Below are 19,367 nucleotides of genomic sequence, written 5' to 3' on the forward strand. Positions count from 1 at the left end.
CCAGAAATTCTGCATTTTCACCTTCAAAATCCCTCAGGCTTTCCTGTAAATGCCAGTTTAAACACTCCTCATGACCTGTCACTTCTCAGTACCAGCAGGATGGCTCTGTCTCTGCTGTCCAAGTCCCTCCTGCCCCCAAAGGCTCCCCCATTCTTCTCATGCCCAAATCCCCCTCTCTGCACCAGCACTATCTATGGACCAACGCAAGACCAGTGCCCGCCCTCAGCCTTGTGCGCATAAGGGCACAGCTTGATGTCACCACCGATGTCCTGGGCCATCATTTCACCCACAGTAACACCGATGTGAAGCTCTTGGGCAATGTTGTCCCTCTACGATACTAGGAAACCAGCAGAAGCCCTGTAAGACTGTGCTTATGCACTCTCCTGCTGGGGGACATTTCCTTCAGCCACCTTCAGTGCAGACACCCTCCACCTTGTTACTAAAGGATGAAGATGTCTGTCAGGACACCACGGAGAATGACAAGCAAAGGTTGCAGCTGAGAGAAGCATGGTAACACTGAGAAGAGAATGGAGAGCTTCAGTGGCAAGAGATGACCTAGAAGAAAAGACACGATGCCAGCATGTCGGGCAAGAAAAAGCCAGTCCCACACTGGGAGCTTCTCACATGCACAGGTTTCAGTAACAAGGGGTTCCAGAGAAGCCATACCAGAGGAAGCAGAGAACCTAAGGTGACATGAAGGCTAAAAATGGCTCCTAAAATTTCAGGTGAGAACATTCCAGTCACCTGATCTAACCTTCCCCTAACAGACCACAGAAAACACCTTCAGATGCTGCTTCCTGCCTAGAGCATGGCACCCTGACATCCCTGTGCTGGCCGTCTACCACACAGTGGGACTAGAACAGCAGCAGTTCTTGTATTTCCCTTTCAATGTGTCTCCAAATTCCTTTTGAAAATACAGACAGCACATCAGGACACAAAAGTCAGGGATGCTCAACCAGTGCTCTGTGCAGAAACCATGCTGCTCATGCTTGCTGTTCCTTACAAGGCATGCTTGGCTTGATGTGCCACCACAGTTTAACCTAGAGCTTTCTTTCTCGCTAAGGAGAAGCTCAAAGCCATCTTCATTCTCAGCACAAGATTCAGGTGATCCTTCTGTATGTAAAATCATTTCACAGCCCACTCAGCTGTTCAAAGACAGAAGCACAGGCTCCCAGTGCCCACCAGCTTACCACTCCTTTGAAGCCTGGTAGTGACCAGTATCAGCTTCTTCCAGGAAAAAACCCCAAACATCAGCTGGATCACCCACATCGGTCCGTGCCTAAAGAAAGCATTTTTAATCCCTTCCTAAATCAATGGATATACCCACCTGCAGCTTCCTTCTTGCTGGAAGACTCCAGTCTGAGACCCCAAGTGACTTAGTGCACCCACGTGCATAACTCACTGCTGGGAGGGGGGTTTAGGTCTCTTTCTTTTAAATAGATGCAAAAATTTGGGAGCAGAAGGGTTCATAAATAAGAAGTTAAAATTCTGCAAAGACTCTCATGTGAGAGGCAGTGAAAATGTGAGGATTGTATAACGGCAGCAGTTGGAAAACATTGAAAGGAAATTAAAGGAAATGGGGAAAAACTCTTCAGGCAAGAAAAAAAGAACACAGACAAAAGAGGTGAGGTGCTATGGGGTGAGAGTGCTATAAAGATAGTCTAAAAATGAAATTAATGCTTTGCCTTGGTTTTTGACAACAATGTAATGCAAAAGTTGACTGGCTAATGGAGATTAGACTATGGAAATCAACACAGAGGAAGTGCAGGCAAACAAACCCCAGAGCATTTGTTGTGTTCAGGCAGGACCCTGGCTGATCCTCATCTCAGATTTCTAAAGGAAACGGTGCACGGCAACAGCGGACCAGTAGCACATATTTTTAATGAAGTTATCAAGTCAGGGAAGAAAACTATATTGCTTTGAGAGCAGAAAGTACAACTGTGTCTGTTCTATGGAGGGGAAAATATATATGGGCAACATCCTACTTCAATAATACCCACAGCACCAAAGCGCCAGAATGGGACCCAAAACTGCCCACAGGCACAAATGATGCAAAAAACATTTTCCCAACAGGTACAAGGGGTAATTTTACGATTATGGGAACCCCAAACAGAGTCCGAGAAGGTGATGGCTTGCAATAAGGAGGGCAGACACCACTGTGTCTTCTGTGTTCGTTCAGAAAGGCTTAGCACAGAAAACTGGCACGGTGTCGAGGATTCCAGATTGAACATGAGCTGTTTTGCTCCAGTGATCCTGGATGTTTGAAAGACCATGCAGAAGGCAGCATGAAGGAGGACGTAACACATTAGGCACAAATGTCTTATCACACTTCTGGGCAAATGCAGCTCAAAAGGCAACACTGTCCATGGCCACCTCAACTCATCTGCTCATCAGGTGGGGCAGGATCTGACCAGAGCTCTGCAGTGCAGAAGTGGGAGGCAAGAAACCATCAAAACCTCAGGTTTCTGCTGCCATTTGCAAGCCAAATGCTCAGCTCCACACTGGGTTTGTGCACAGCGCTTGCTCTCACCATTGCACAGAGCACTGACGTATGAACAACAGCAATGTCCTAAACAGGCACTCCTCAAAGGAGAACGCAAGCTAAAGTCGACGGCTTTTACAAAACCTGCCCTGGCACCTCTGCACATCCACGCCTTGGGCCGCACACCCTGCAGCCATCTCTCTCCCAGTCCAGCATTGCAGAACCCAATGTGAGCCCTGGCATGGAGGGAAAAAATGTGCCGAACTGCTTGCATCTGCCGGCCACCTGTGTCACAGCTATGCCAGTGCCTCGCCAGGGCTGGCTCCGTGGCGTGCCCCAGGAACAGCAGCACGCACCTTGAAAGGGACACCCGAGCACCTGAGGTGGCCTCTCCAGCGTCCATCAAACCATCTCTGCCTGGTTACTCATCTAGCATCTTCTTCACAGTGACATGGACAGCTAAGCTACGAGAAACGTGAGTGAAATGCTGCAGGAAAGGACTCCCCACCCTGCTCTAAGGCAGGTATTTATACGGGCTGTGAATTTTAGGGTCTATTTCAGGTCCTGTGCAAGAAGTGTCACCACCAGCTCAAGTGCTTGGTGCAGTCAAAGGTATGAATGTACATGGCCTACTCACAGCACACCAGGGAGACGGGGACCTGCACTTGGCTTTCTCATCTACACACCCTATTGGCATCCATGTAGTTTTGTTGGGGCAAGGATCAGTAAGTGACTGCAGGAGAGGGGAAGTGAAGCCAATATCTGTAGAGATATTACCTAGACCACAACAGCATTTATGGGACCCGGATTTAGTGAACTGCTATTTATAAATAGATACACAAATACAAACCCTGATTTTTCTAATCCCTGCTACCATGCAAAATCAGAATTCATCTTGTCTGAAGCGCTAACTGTCACCTATTTCCTTCACTGCTAACATCCAAGTAAAATATTAGATCTCTATCACACTTTTTTAAAAAAAAAGTATCATGTCTACACAAAGAATATATTGCAACCATTATTCCTTCACCTTGCCTCATTTAAAAAATTCTCTTCTATTTTAACTGAAACTGAGCCAGAAGCAATGAAAAACCTGGGAAATCTCAGATTGGAAGATATTTGAACAGAAAGATTAAAACCAGCTAAAAAATTCTTCACGAGCAGTCTAGCTCAGTAAATGCCACTGGCGAGACTTCTACCCACCGTAAAGTAATAGCTCCATAAATGGGAAACAACACCACTTTACAACAGCTGAGATTGCTACCCAGTGTCAGCAGTGCTGAATTCCAGGCAATATTAGCAATTTCATGCCAAGCCATAAAGCGTGGTCTTATTTGGGGTGCAGATAGCATAGCTAGGGAGCTTTATAAAAATGTGTAATAAATACCGCATCATTGAAATGGCAATGATGATACGTTCATTGCTTCAGTGCAGGGTCATTCCATATGGCTCACACCAGAAAGCTCCAGGGGTCCTCAGCGCCTTTGGCAGTCTTACAGGGAGACTTCTCTGTGCCGGTTACGAGCCACATTAAACCAAGACATAAAATTCTTAAAATATCAGATATTTTGGGCTGAAGCCCAGCCTCATAACCGGGGTGCCTCTTTACCACTCTCAGGTGCCTGGTCCCTCCTGTGAGCCTACCTGGCTGAATTTCCCACAGAGATGCCCCAGAAGTATGGGTGCAGCAATGCCAGAGCCCGTGCCCAGCCCTCACTGGGATGGAAAGCAGATGACCATGCATGCCATGAAGCAGCAGGCAGTTCAGGGAAGCTGCAGCCTTATGTCCTGGAGGTGTAGCCTAATGATCCTCCCAAAATAGCATCTCATCTAAGAGCTTTCACAGTTCAAACCACGGCCAAATTCCTGCCAAACCAGGGCCACTCTCTAGGCAGGAAGACAAGAATTATAATGCCAAAATGAGCCTACAAAAGAGGAGGTGCTTAATCATTCTGGTCTTGCATTAGGATGCTTGTTTGGGAGAAGCAGGTAGAAACTGGGATTATGGACCAGCCTTCCAGGTTTAGTGTGTATTTCAGAGCTGGCCATCTTGAAACAAAATCAAAAGCTGTCCTAGAGCCAAAATCCCCACTGAACAGGGTGTCACAAGCACTGCCCTCTCCTCTCCATCTGGCACAGCATGCAGGGTGCAGGCAGCTCACACTGGGGTACGTCGTGTCGGGGTTATTGCAGTCCCTCCTGTGCTCAGGAAAAGCCCCTGGCACTGGCGTCTCTTTCTTGCTCTGAGCCTTGGGCGACACAGACGGTTGTGCTGAAGGTGAGCATCACTCCTGCAACATCAGATGAAGCAAATCAAAACAACAGCACGCTGACAAGCATACAGACACCTTCTGAACTTTGGTACACACAGCTGAGTTTAAGCACGCTGGAACCATCTTTGCCTGCCGGAGCGTAAGTCACCTCCCAGTGGCCAGCCACTCTCTTACTGGACCAGAGCAGTGTTTGCTGGCAGATACCAGGGCTGGACAGCTCACGTTGCTGCACCAAGCTTCAGGAGGACTCAGCACTGAGCCTGCTGAAAAGCTGTCTGAGGGGACAGATGCTTTCCCAGAAAAGGACCAGTGCCTCAGGACTGCAGGGTAGTGCTACCAGCCCAGCCCTGCTGCTGGCACAGCCACAGAGCGAAGGACCACCACCTCTGCCATGCACCGTCCTATGTAGCCAAGACAGGTTACGGCAAAACAACAGTATAACTGTAGAAACGGCAATTTGGATTCAGAACTGAAGTCCACCCTGCACAACCACCAGCGGGAGGCAGAGTTAATTCAGAAGGCAGGAGGTATAAAAACCTGTAGTAGCAAGCCAGGGATAACCTGCCCCTACACAGGAAGTTTTCTACTCCCACTTAGAAATTCCCACACCTGACAGGAGCTGTAATACTGCTGCTGTAACTCCTGTAAGCAGTATAACTTGTGCCTTGGCCAGAAGCATCTGCATCTCCCTGGGTGCTGGGCACATGCTGTGCCTGCACAGGGAGCTCCCCTGGCTCATTACCTGATGGGCAGTAAATGACTTCCTTTACAGTTCAACACTCCATTGCTCAGTCCTGGCTTCTTTTTGCTGTGAGTCAGCCCTGCAGCCAATGTCAATTTTAAATACTCTGGACTGGCAAAACTGAAATTACCTACCGATTCCCTGCACCACAGTATCCTTGTGCCTTGCCAGGGCAGCCAGCTCTGCAGTATCTCCAGAGCCGAGCACGCTCCCTGCTGAGAAGCGCAGTCAGTATTGACCAGCCACCACTCTCCCTGCTTGCTCATCTATCATCTATAAATAAATGTGTATCTGCTTGCATTTACAGAAACAGCAACCCTGTGAGAAATGCAAGTGAATCACTATGGGGAGGGCATCACTATGAATGGGTGCCTCCACCCTGCTCAGAACAGACAACAGGTTTTATGGTTCCTCCAAACAAACAGTTACATTAAATCACCTCCTTGTTTATCCCATTCTTTCCAACATCCCTCCATACAAAAGAGCATCTCCAGGCCCACACTAATTCACAGTATTCGTTTCTGCCTTAACCCTACACAGATCTGTTACAATGCAGGTTGCCCAATAATGCTCACAATCTTCAGACTAGACTGTGCCACTTATGGATACAAAGACACTGGGATATTTTTGCTGCTACTCGCAATGCTGTTGTCTCTTACGTTGCCAAACTGCCTGTTTAATTTCTGGCAGCACCTGCACAGTGAGCAAAGCCTCCCTGAGGTGGCTTCGATGACACCTCAGCTCCTGCCTGGCACTCACACAGGCACGTCAGGCAGCGGCTGCAAGCGGAGCACGGAGAAACACACTGCTGAGATGGCACAGGGACAGTGCGAAGGGTGGTGGGCAACACAGAGACAGGCAGCAGGAAGCTGAAGATGAAGGAGAGAAGTTACCGCAGCAGGGCTGATGGACATCACCTACACTCCTCAGAGACAGCAAAGCATGGTGATACTGCCACCTCCAATAACTCACGGACTAAAGTCAAGAGTACTGACTCACTCCCCTGTGTGAAACACTCTGAGATCACAGCTGGATGATGCTGGAGAGGAGGAAAGAAGTGTTTTACTAACATATTTGGAAAAAGCAGCTGGATGCACAGAGAACATGTAGATAGCCACAAGTTGAGAATTGTGATACATCACTATCCAGAAAATATATTGCTGAAACCAGCCCAGCACACACTGGGGCACCACATCAGAGAAGACAGCCATGCTGTCTGGCTGTCTACTGCAATGCAGTTTCTTTACCGGCAAACCTTCTCTCGGGACACCATAGCCCACCTGCTTGAACTGCTTTGCATCACGCTCTTTTCTTCGGGTCCCTGGTGAGGAGGTGCGGGCTGCTCGCGCCGGCAGAGCCTCACAATACTCATCCACACACCAGGCACTGCCTTCACTCCCGGCCTGTTGCTCCAAGCCATGCAGTCACTCACATCCTGCCCAGAACACATGTCGATGCCAAAACTCACCCCAGGTCTTCTGAGGACACCCCCTCTGCAAACCTGCATGGGGCAGAGGAACAGCCAGGTGCTCCCAATGGGCATGGGGACAGCAGCAGGGGCTGTTCTGTTAACAGGACACACGAACGGCAAGCGAAGGATGAGAAACTCACACTGAGACCCTGCTGCTGCAGGCAGGCACCCCTTAAAGACGAACAAAAAAAAAGCATTAAAAAACTGAAAGAGGAAAGAAAGAGCCCCAAGCAGAAATATTTTGTAGATTGAAAAGCTCTTCTGGGAGAGCAACATCACAGCACTGCACTGGGAGCAGTGCACTGGGAAGGATGCCAGCAGTCCTCTGGCACAGCCACGACACCCATGGGATTCACCAGCCTGTGGACTAGCATGGGCAACGATGCGGCCGCCTCTGCCCAGACCCTACCGCATACCCCCTGCTGAGGGGTGGCTGGACACCCCAGAGGCACCCGTGGGGGCAAGCCGGTCCTGAGAAAACATCCCCCTCCCCAGCAAGCTGATGTCACATGACAAATATCAATCACAACAAGCACAGATCACAACAAAGTACAAATTGTGAGAAATGAAGCCACAGGAGTTGCATGGCGCAGCTGGGTGTGAAGGAAATCATGTTTCCTTCCAGTAGCTTTAAACATTGCCTCCCAATTTCACTGATGCTTTCCTTTCTCCAGACAAACCCAGCCAAGCCCTGGCCGCCCCCAGCCCGTCACTGCTCCGCTGGCAGACCCTCCTGGGCAGCACTGCTGACTGCCCCGGGGCACTGCTGCTCGTGTCCTCTGCTCGGCCAGGCAAGCAGGGCTGCACGCTCCGGCCAGGTAAGTGTCCAACCCAGCAGCAGAATAGCATCGTCATTTCACTGACATAATTTTCCATCTCATTTTAAACATTCTGATGCTTTGTTCTGTATTTTAATGAGTGAGTCCTCATAAAAAAGCAGAGATTTTTCATGGCGGCGCTGACAAGGAAGCCTGTGGGATTGCAGTTAATTTAAAATCCAACAAAATATAGAAGCTGTCTGAATTTCCTCCTTGCAGTACACACTGCCTGTATTTATCAACAAACTCCATCGCCCTTTGAAGTCTCGCAGTTTCTTCTAGTACAAAATAACTAAGCTGGGGACCAGCAATGCAAAGATGAGGAGTGAGGGAGCCACCAAGACCAGCTCTGGAGGCTTTGCAGGGGCCCCAGAGCCCCAGGCTGTCCTGAATCAGGATTCTGGAAGACACAGGGAACTGCTGCCCAGTCACAGGCTGCCTGCCGCCTGCCAGCCCTGGGGACAGTGGCTCTGCCTCCCAGCAAGCCCACTGCAGGGCAGGAGTCAGGAGCAAACACCAAGCGCAGCCTCCAGCTTGGGTAAAAGTAGGGACTGGCGTGCTGCCCCAGAAGGCTGTCAGCTGGACTTAAACAACAGCAGTTTTGCTATATGGTCATTGCAGCAGTCATTTTTAATGTGGGTAATTTCTTTTCTCTTTAGATGAAGTTCATCGTAACATTTATATATAAAGTTTGAGTGTTTTGGACTGGTGAAACTGAAATCCCCTGCTAAAAAAATCCCATTACAGTTTAAACCTTTCTACCCCTGTGCAGCCAGCACCTGCTAAACATAAATATGTCGTATAACCCCGTCGACACTTGCCATCACAGTGCTCTGCCCAGGGTGACACGGTTTCTCATCCCAAACCCCTGTTTGCCCTGGGAGCTCAGGGGGAGAGGGCAGGAAAGGAATTCTCCTTCGAGGCACTGTACTGCCTCTTGCACTAGGACCTCACCTTGGCCAAAGATACCAGATACCACCAGCACCCAGGCAAATTCCTCCCCTGGAAGACAGCTTCGCTTTGCTCTTGGCGGCTCATGATGCCTCCCCCAAACCCAGATCCCCATTCCCAGTGGCCCCTTTACCCTCGGACAGTCTCCTAGACCAGCTCTGCGGCCTTATTGATGATCTCCTCTTCCAAAGGTCCTACCTTGTGCAGCTCTGCCTGGATCACCCAGTGCTTCCCATATTGCCCTTATGGTTGTCATTAACTGTTTTTAATTTTTCAGGCCTTCCTGATGAATTTCGGTTACCTTTCTGAAGCTCTCCTTCTGAAGTTGGCACAGCAAGCGTTTTCAGTGTCACTCCTTCCTCAGGATGCTGAGCCCAACAAAGCTGTCGTCATTCACTACTCCACATTTTCTGAACAACAGCTATTTCTGTGCACAGGCAGTGCATCCCCCCTTCGATGCACTCTGGAGGCAGCAGTCCCCAGGGGATCACCGATGGTGTCCAAGCCACCCCCTAGAGCTCCTGGCCTGGGATGGACAACCACGGGGCTCTCACCGCTAAGCCCTTCCCCAGCAAAGAGCCACCCCACCACCAGGCTCTGGCAGCCCTCCCATTCCTACGCCCCCAGGCTTCGGGGTTTGTCTTCACAGCAGCTCCAAATCACGTCACCCATTCAAATTTCAACTCCCCAGACTCCACCAAACCTTCCCAAACACTGCCTCAATCATCCCGCATCTAATCTCCTCTTCCATATGCCAGATCAGATTTAATGCTAGCCTGTCACGTCTCCTCACTCTACCGTCGAGGCAGGACCTTCCTCCACTGCCAGGTGCTCCAGTTCACCCTGAAAAAAACAGCTCTCCAGGAGCATCCTGCAAACTCTGCCACACTTCAGAAATCCTGCAGTACAGTTATCAGACACAAAATCAAATGTTTTAATCAGGAGAACACACACAAGCCTGTCAAAATGCTCTGCTATTTACTCGAGTGGTGAGTTATATTTATGATAAGAACCGCACGCATTGTGCGCTCTCTGAACCGCTGCACCTTTCTGTGCGTAATTGGCAAGAATGCCCTGGCCAAAAGCTGGGACTACCATCACGAGGGGTGGCCCTTCAGTCCTGGGGACAGGGCTGGCACCTGCACCCCAGCAAAGGAAAGCTCTGAGCTGGGCATCTCCACTCATCTGATCCAGTCCCACTTTAATTTCACTAAAATAAATATTCCTGAAGCTTCACTGGTATCCCAAATTGGCAGCATATATTCTTATGGGAACTTTGAGGCACACAGAAAAAGCTATTACAGAGACAAACACACCTGGCAGGGAGGTAATCTCACTTGAATATTGCTCAGATCCCCTTTTGGTTTATCAAAACTTAAAAGGCATTTGTCCTAGTTACTTCAAGCGTGTTTTGGTGTGCACGAAGGGGAGCAGCACATCTCAGATGATTTGTGGTGTGGGCGGTTACTCACATGTTTAAGGTGAGATGGTCCTGAGAAGATGTTCTGCCAAAGCACGGATCCCTCCTGCAGCGGATAGATGGCAGCGGGGTGCACACCGGCTCTGCAGCGAGGCCCTGCCAGGAGCAGCCACCCTGCAAGGGCCAGGGAGCTGGGGTCCCGGGGCAAGGGTAGGCACAGACCCCCCAGACAGGGACATAGTCCTGGGGGACAAGGACGAGGGTCCAGCAGGACAGTGATCCTGAGACTGCCAGGCAAGCCCTGGGCACAAGGCAGGTCTCAGAGCCTGCCAGGCACTGTTGCTCACTTGTGGAGTTGTCTTGGAGCACGATACCACACTTAGGAGCAAGAGTTCCCCTGCTCTTCACTGTACCACCCTAAACCAAAACCTGATACCCAAAGCGCTGGGCATGGCACTGGCATTGCTGCGCCGCTGTCAGCTGGACTGCAGAAGGACCGTAAGCAGCCTGGTGACCCTGGAAGCATCCAGAGAAGTGGGTGGCCCTTGCATCACTCACCTTCAAGGTTCCCTCACCACCTCCCCCCCCAGGATTTATTTTTGAGGCGCTGCTATAGAGGGACTGAGGCTATAGCCGAGATGCAGAGGAGACTCAAATCAACAGCCGATGCCAAGCTGAAAACAGAGGCACAGAGCAGAGAATGAAACAAATTGTGGCAATTTCTTCTCAAATCCCTGATGCAGGTAGAACAAATCAAATGGATCTAACCCTTTCAAAAGCCAGGAAGATAAAACAAATAATCTAAGGCTTTTAATAAATAAATAAATAAACCAGTGACTTCATACTTAGGGCAAAGATCTCATTCACATTGTTGAGAAATAAAAGGGCTTGGGAATAGTGAATCAGTTAATATTGTTAAAAGTAATAATAAAAAAGAGAGATTGGGAAAAGGCATTTATTCTATTAAACCCCCCAAGGAGAGGTCAAGAATATTAGAAATAAAGTCCCCAGGTTCCAGTTGATGCAATAGCTGCAGTTTTAGCAATTTCAGAAGATGGATGTTTGTTCAAGGTGGCAAAGTGCCAAGAATCTTCAGGGGAGACACTAGAAAAGGATGCTCTCTGTATTTACTTGCAGCTGAAGAGCACTGAGCTCAGTGCAGTTTTTATGGAGAGTATCTGTCTGAACAGGACTCTACCAGCCAGCCACGCACCAGCAATTCACATTCCCTATTGCAGAGATGCTCATGGATGGAACCAAAGGAGGAGGTATTTCAGAGAGTGGGGAGGATAATCCCTGGTTTCCTCTGCACGTGTCCTGCTCTTTAGGCATGTGCTGGGGCCAGCATGAGCCAAGATACCAGCCTTGGCAGCTATCCATTCTGATCCAGCGCAGTGTCTTACGCTACGACCCTGTGATGCTAGCTTATGGGACTTAGGGATGATAATAAAATGCATTCATCCAGAGATCTTCTGGGGAAGGATCAGGACACTGACCGTCCAGCAAGTTCTTGGACCATATTTCTGATAATTTATTTTTATAGAGAAGGTGCAGCAAACAGCCATAGAAGCTGCTTTGATAATGTTAGCAGGGATGATCATGAAATGGTAAGTGTTTGGCACTTCTTAGGAAGAAAGCAAGAAAGACCAGCAAAACATGAGAAGTGCATTTTGAGGTCAATTTCTATATGTTCTTGAATACTGGAGGCAAGGTTTCATGCAAGGTCAGTCCAGGGTGGGACAGATTGCCTCCAGAGGTCCCTTTTAAATCAGGCTATTACATGATCCCGTGATGGGGAAGGCAAAGGAAAACAGATCTCAGACCTATCCCAACATGGAGGATGCACAAGCAGTTAAGTAAGAAGCCAGCTAAATCATAAGACAATCATTGACTTCAAACACACTACATGAACTGGAAAACAGGAATGATTGCTATGGACAGATGTGAAGGAAAAGCACAAGCCAACAGAAGCAAATATGTGGACAGCACAAGCATGAGAGGAAATGCCACCCTGGAGAGAAGCATGTATCCATTCTGTAAATGTACTGACAGCAAGAAAAAGATGCCAGGAATTGCTGGTAATTGTCGGTATTCCTTTGGCTAACTGCAGAGAGGGAAAGCTTTCAATGGTCTTTTTCAACTAAAAAGACCAATGTGCTTAATATTTGTCTTTAAATGAGAGATCAACTGTGAGATTTCAGAGGCAGAGAGTTAAGATCCTACTGGGAAACCAGAAGCAGGAATTAATTAAGAATATCTGGGTGTGCCTGACTACACATCTGGAAGGAAGTTTAAGAACAGATTAAAGCAATCTAAGAACACCTAAGGTCGTCTTTGAAGACTCATGTTAAAGTCTGTGTCCAAAAGAGTGGAAAATAGCAAATGGTCAGAAAGGGGAAAAAGAAACGCTAAAGACATACAGTGACTTCACTTCTTGGGAAAAAACACTGGAACAAATAACAAGCCAAAGTGTTTGTACTTGCCTAGAAGGAAGCAATGTGGTAACAGTCAGAAAGGATTTGTCAAGGACAGACAGCGAGAGGAGCTGGCTGCTGAGCAGCAGCTGCACACCTTGGCCTTTGCTGGGCTCCCTGCAGCCCCGCAGCTGCCCCGAGACCACCCAAGCACAGGGTGGGAGAGCAACCCTCCCACCTCCCCACCACAGCCGGGAGGTACCCAGGGGCTGTGCAAGGGGCTGAGCTGGGTCAGCGGCTCCTTTAGCAAAGTGAACAATGGATCGGAGGAGATCCTTGCCAAATCTACAGGCGGTACAAAGGGGCTGCAAAATACTCCAGAGAACAGGATCAGGGTTTAAATGGATCCTGATGAACTGAAGGTACTAAATATATGCAGGAATCATCAACCGCACAAGGATTCAGATAGGGAAACACTGGTTATGTAGTGGGTTTTGAGGGGGAAAAAACGTGGAGGCTATCACATGCTGAATGTGAGTCACGCATCACACCATTTCATAAAACGCAATATGATGAGCTATCAAAACTACAGCCTGAAAAACATGCAACGTAATTTTGCTACCACACTCCTCTGTTGCTGTGTGCCTGCTCTGGGCACCACACTGCTGGGAAGGAGTGGGACAGTGGGAGCCTGGAGAGAAGCCACGGCGAGAGCTTGGTGAAGATGGCCCTTTGGGAAGGGCAAGGCAGTGGGGGCTAACAGCTGACAGAAGAGATGACACCGAGGCAAACATGCCAAGCAGGCTTCAGTATGCACAGGACTGCTGCGAGAGGGAAGCGAGCAAGCTCTTCACCATACCTATGCAGAGTAAACATGACGTAACAAACCAGAGGAAGAAATACTGGGATCAGACATTAGAAAACTTCCTAGTGGCAAGGACAGAGGCAGGAAGGAGCAAGGAAATCACTGGGGCATGCCCTTCACCAGGGTTTCCCAAGAACAGGCAGGATGAGCAATGCCAGAGGTCTGTGGGTTAGGCTCTTCCATCTGGTCCTCCTGGAACCCCTGATGATCCACAACACAGCTGGGGTGTTCAGAGCCAACTACACCAGCAACAGCCACCCCCAGACCTTGCTCCCAGGAGCAGGTTATTAGCATAAAGGCAGCTGACCACCAAAATGCAACTGGGGACACCCCATGCAAGGCTCACCCAAGCTTTGCCAGGGTGGATTAACCTCCAGCATCACCCAGGTCCTTTGCTCCAGGCTCCTTGCAGCCCTGCCTGTCCCACTCGAGAGGGTCTCCTAGCCACAGTCCATCCCTCACCATGGGGATGGTCCACCCCAGTCTCGCACCCACCACCCCTGCTCCAGGGTCAGACTTGTGCTCCCATGCTCAGCCTCCCCCAGCTACTCGGGACCTCTGCTCAGCCTCCATGGAGGTTGGAGAGCTGCAGCCCATGAGAGGACTCAGCCACCAGAACCACTGGCATAGCTGAAGTTGTGAAAGCAACATCGCTAATTAACTGCTCCTGCTGTTAGCAGAGCTGAACATTAGCGCTGAGGCTACTGCCGGCCAGCCCACAAGCGTGTGAGGTGCTTCTGCACACCATTCCTGGAAAAAATGAAACACTAATGCTAAACTAGTTTTCATTTAAATTCTCTTTGCCATCCTGAATATATTTGCAAAACAATCAGAATTTTGCTGGGAGCTTTTGCTCCCAGAATAAAGAATTTTGGGGCATCACTGCAGACACTAAATTTTCTTGCTATTTACTCTAATAAGAATCTGACCCAGAATCAATTTTTCTGCAAGACTTTTCAGGGAAGATGTGAGAGGACTCTGCATGTTTATGGATGCCTTGTCACTTACCACAAAGCAAAGCCTTTCTTTTTTGAAAATAAAACATCCCTGGGAACTGAGTACTCAGATGAGATAGGGATCACTGCACCACTCTTCCCCAGCCCCAGAGTAAATAAAAGCTTTGTTAAAGCAACACAAACACCCTGGGAACCAACCGGGAGACCAATAAGGCCAAATAACATGTGAAAGAAATATGGGGTCAAACAAAACACCACTATTAATTAGCTACTCTAAGCACTTGCTAGCAGACAGCTTCCTGCTGAACAGCAACAGTGTGTGAACACATCTGTGCAATTCAAAAGAACATCAGCCCATGCAACTCGGAGAGCAGCACCCACCCAGCACCCCTGGCCATCACAGGGTGGCAGTGATGCAAGGACAGCTATGGGAAGGGCTGGCAGAGCTGCCAGCCTTCCCTGGCCTCACTGGGAGCCTCCCTGGCCAGGGCAGGGGGCCAAGCAGGGGGCCCTACCTCTGCAATCCTGATGGCTCTGAATTTGCCGGTGTGTACCAGCCTCTGAACACGCAGGGTGCATGCACATGACTTTCACTTGCCCCAGACTCAGTGTAATGAACTTCATAATTCTCCTATCCCTGCAAAAATATACAAGTATCTGAAAATAATGGAGCAAAATGCACTTTTACATGCATTTTATAAAATGCATATGGCTAGGAATAATTAAGCCACCTCCAGAAGCCCTTTAAAAGTTCACATAAGCAAGAGACAGAAGAAAATGGGGCAGACACTCACTCTAGCAGCACTTGGCAGTAGGACAAAGAGGCAGCTGTCTTCCCCTGCCCTGACCAGGTGCTTGCTGAGCTGCAAGGATGGCACGACAAGCAGCCTTCCCACTGGCTTCAGCCCAGAGCCACTCAACGCAGGCGCAAAGGCTCACCAGGTATTTTGGAGGTCTATGCAGCAAGTCAGAGAGAAGCCCAAGGCTGCGGCAGTATCCCACCTCTCCCACACTTGGCAGGGAGCAAACAGGTGGCCATGGAGCCGCAGACATGGCAGCAGCTACCCAGGTTGGAGCCAGCAGTGCAGCACACCAGCTGCTGACCACCGGCTCTTGCAGCAGTACTAGAGTCCCACTTTTGCAAGCCCCCTCGCACCACTGCCTTATGGCAGACCCCCAATCCCCTGGCACCTCCAGGCCCAGCCATGCCCCTGCTCTCCCCTTACTGGGAACTGCCCAGTTGGGTGAGACTCAACTCTTCCCCAGCTGCCCTCCTCCTGCCATGCTGTCAGGTGCTCCAGGTAATTTTGAGAGTACTTCCAAAGCCTTATCGATTATAAAAGCCCACCGTATTTTTTTTTACCCCCACCGATGTCCTAATGCTTTTATAATCATACTGTGCTTCTGGCTTCAGCAAGTTCCCAAAGTGGTGAATTCCTGAGTGAACTGCAGGGCAGAGAAAAAGCACTGTTCCGTACTGGGTTTGAGTGTGCTTGTCAATAATTTTATTGCATACTCCTTTCTCCTCGTGCCATGAAACAGGTAGAGGTTCCCTATTTCCCTCTGATAAGCCCTCGGTGTTTTCAATATTTTTAACATATTTCCTCCTATTCATCTCGTTTCTAAGGTAACCTTCCCGCTCTTCTAAATCTCTCTTCAAAGCAGAGATTTTGGCTGGGTTTTTTTCCTCATTTCTGATCATTTTCACTGCATCTGCAAAACCCTTCAACTCACACTGTTCTAGCTGACTAGAAGTGCCCAGCCTGGTGTGCAGCACTCAAGAGGTGTCATCATTGATTTTGGCCAAAGCATTAGATTGTTTTCCATATTATCACCCGTCACACTGTGGGGACATCCAATATTGCTGCATTTTGTACTGAAGTTGCACATTGAGCAGAGGTCTCCACTGAGCTGTTTAGAAAACATCCTGCAACTTCTCCTGAGTTAAACTATTAATTAAGAAACCTAGCAGGTACTTGAGTAGTTCCATTTTTTCTCATCTAGTAGCTATTTTACACTTATTTTCATTATTTTTTATTTACTGACATGTTTATTTTTCCCTGTATTCTTTAGATTGCCTCAAAGGGCCTCAGAGCTGTTTCTGCTAAGGAGTTAATGTAAATAGCTGCCATAAGCAGACTACTTCTTCAAAACTCAAATCCATTTCTTGGTCCTCATTGAACACAGCTATAACCCGGACCTGGCACACACTCTTCAAACTCCTGCTCTGGCCTCACGGTATCAGAGTTTCTCGTGAGCCCTTTCTGAGAGGGCACTGCTCTACATTAGCCATGGCTGCAGTCGGTCTTGCCTCTCCACTACGAGGACTTCTGAAAGCAAAGCCTGACACCAGTCATCACCAAAGGGACCCCTGGGCACCAAGGCTCTTCAGCAGCACCTCTGCTATCCGAGGGGAGCAACAACCATCCTCCTGGATCAGAATGGGTGCGCATGCCTGGCTTCCAGCCAAAGGCCGGCACTAGCAGTGGCAAGCAGTATCAGAGCCGACATTCGCATTGATGTGGCCAGCAAGAGACAGGGAGCAGCAGGAGAATGTAAGGTCCATGTTGCTCCCATGCCTATGGGCCACAGAAACCACCTGACGCACAAGTCAGGCCACCTTGCACCCATCAGCTGCTCCCGGGCCCAGGGGGCTGGGCAGAGCAATGCTACTGATGGGGCCGGTGGGCAGAACACCAGTAACTGCAATAACCGCAGGTCGGCTGGGACGCATTAGGTGTTGGCTTATCTGCAATGTGCCACCTCGAAGTATTAGTTTTCAAGATGCATTCATTGTCATAGCAACGACAAGTGCAACGCGGCATCGATGTACTTACCATTTTTCTGAGATGCAAGATTAGACTGAGGGCTGGGGAGAAGATCGAGGAAAAAAACCCTCAGTGCTTGCTCCAGACCCTGGCGAGCCCCGCTCCTTGGGCCGCATGAACTGGGAGACGCAGGGATTCATCGGGCTGCACCAGCCTTCCCGCTCCCCACCCGCCGCCCGGGATCCCACAGGTGCCCGGCCCCACACAGGCACAGGGGCTCGGGTGGCTTCTGAGGCACACACCGGCCATGGCACCAGGTGGCCCTGCTCTTCCCCCCACTGGCCCCTTACCTGGCCTTGCCACGGCTGCTCCTCCGGAGCGTGGGCAGGTCGGCCTCCTTCTCCTCCTGCACCCGCTGCAGGGACGGGGAGCGGCTGTGGGCGCTGCGGGCGCTGCTGGAGCTCGCCAGGCTGCCGTCCCCTGCCCCGGTCCCCGCCGCCGCCTCCTGCATCTGCGCCAGCAGCTGCGGGGGCAGGCTGCGGAGTGAGGGTACTGGCGAGTACGATGCCCGGCTCTCTGCCTTCAGGTTGTTGTCGCTGGCCGAGCGCTGCAGCATGCGTGGCGACGAGAGGCCACCAGCGCCGAGGATCCGTCTCCGCTTCGTGTAGCTGGGGGTTTCTCTGAAAGGCACTGCAAAAAAGCCAGGGAAAGCGGCATTAGCTACTGGGCACACAGCGCGAAGCCGGGCTGGAAGATGGCAGCAAAGCAGGAGGGCTGGGAAAGCAGGTGGGGATGGGCCGAGAGGGCAGGAACGGCCAGGACAGAAGAGGCTGCAGCTCTGCCTGCTTTCAGCTCCTCTCCCTGCACCAGGAAGCACCAGAGGGAAAGGCAGCACCTGCAAGGGCATCCAGGGATGGTGTGTGGGACCACTGGTGGGACCCCTGCCAGCCCCACCTCCAGCTGCCACCCTAGTTCAGAGGTGGCGATGCGTGCACAGGACATTGACACTGGCAGTAACCCCAGCCATGGCTTACTCTTCTGTTTCAGAGGCACAGAAGGCCTAAATCTATAGCACATGCCAAGTGCAAGCCTGGAAAATACAATGCACAGAAAAAAATACCAGCTACTCCCTGCTCTGCCCAACCCTCTATCTGACCCTCAGAAGCATGCACAAGAGCCAAACCTCACAAAACCACCTGAAGATGCAAACTCCTGCCTCCACCTGCAGCTCTGCAGAGTGAGAAAGAGTGGAAACAGGGGACCTGGTATGGCTGCAGGGAAAGAGGGCTCCGCCACGGAGCCACAGCACTGCAGACCTCAGGTCAGGAAAGACATTTTTCTAAATTTTGTTTAATGAATCCATTTCCATCTTGAAGTTTATTATGTTTAAAGTTTGTCTGACACATGTGGCAACGTCCAGCAGGGAATCCAGAGCAGACAATGTCCTGGCCATTTCTGGTGCAAATGTAGTGGCAAAAGCAAAGGGACAGGTAAAGCATGAAGAGTGCTCCTGCTCAAAGGCACGCTCAGAAGTGGTGTGATCCTGCCAACAGGAGACCTCCCACCCCATCTGCATTCAAAAGTCCCCTGGCTTCACCCTTCCAAAGCCACCTCTCCCCCAGCAACTTGCAGAAAGGCATGTGAGCCCTGAACACGCTGCAACAGCCACCGTCAAGGGGCTACAGAGGACAGGAGCAGCCAGGGCTCTGGGCAGGACACTGCCCGACATCGAGCGAGGCCTCAGACCTGCGTCATCCTTGACCAAACACCTCGAAGACACCTTCCAGTTGAGCTGCGCCACCACACAGAGTATTTTTCCGAGGAATATTTTAGGTTCAAAGTACAAGAATTTCAGGCTCCTGTAAATCTTCCTGTTGTCATAGCAACGCGATACATTTGTTCTCCGATGAGTTTCAACCACGTGGTGGAGGAATGTCTGCCCAGCAGCATCTGTGCTCCCCGCAGTGGCTCAGCCTGGCTCCCCAGCCACCTGCTGCCGGCCACCTGCCTGCAGCCTCATGATGCCAGCACCCACATCCAGGCCATCCCAACAGGAAAAACAGGTCAAAATGGTCACCCAGAGGCCACAGGCAAGGGAGGATGTCAGCTGGAAAGAGGCACAGTCTGGGCAATGCTGAACAGCTTTGGTTGATAAGGACTGCTGACCCGAGTTTACGTTGTCATCCAGACATATGACAGATCTCCAG

The 19,367-nt window shown here is 50.2% G+C and overlaps 1 protein-coding gene across 3 annotated transcripts in view; it reads right to left on the minus strand.

Annotated features, from left to right (window-relative positions):
* SHANK3 (SH3 and multiple ankyrin repeat domains 3) overlaps positions 1-19,367 on the minus strand; it is a 369,137-nt gene that overhangs the window by 218,810 nt on the left and 130,960 nt on the right. For all 3 annotated transcript variants that reach the window (XM_080390963.1, XM_080390961.1, XM_080390962.1), the window contains one exon: positions 17,511-17,850. In XM_080390963.1, the coding sequence (XP_080247089.1) occupies positions 17,511-17,850 (340 nt within the window). The remainder of the gene's footprint in view (positions 1-17,510; positions 17,851-19,367) is intronic.

Source organism: Falco punctatus (genome assembly GCF_963210335.1).
Source record: "Falco punctatus genome assembly, chromosome: 6".
Classification (NCBI taxonomy): domain Eukaryota; kingdom Metazoa; phylum Chordata; class Aves; order Falconiformes; family Falconidae; genus Falco; species Falco punctatus.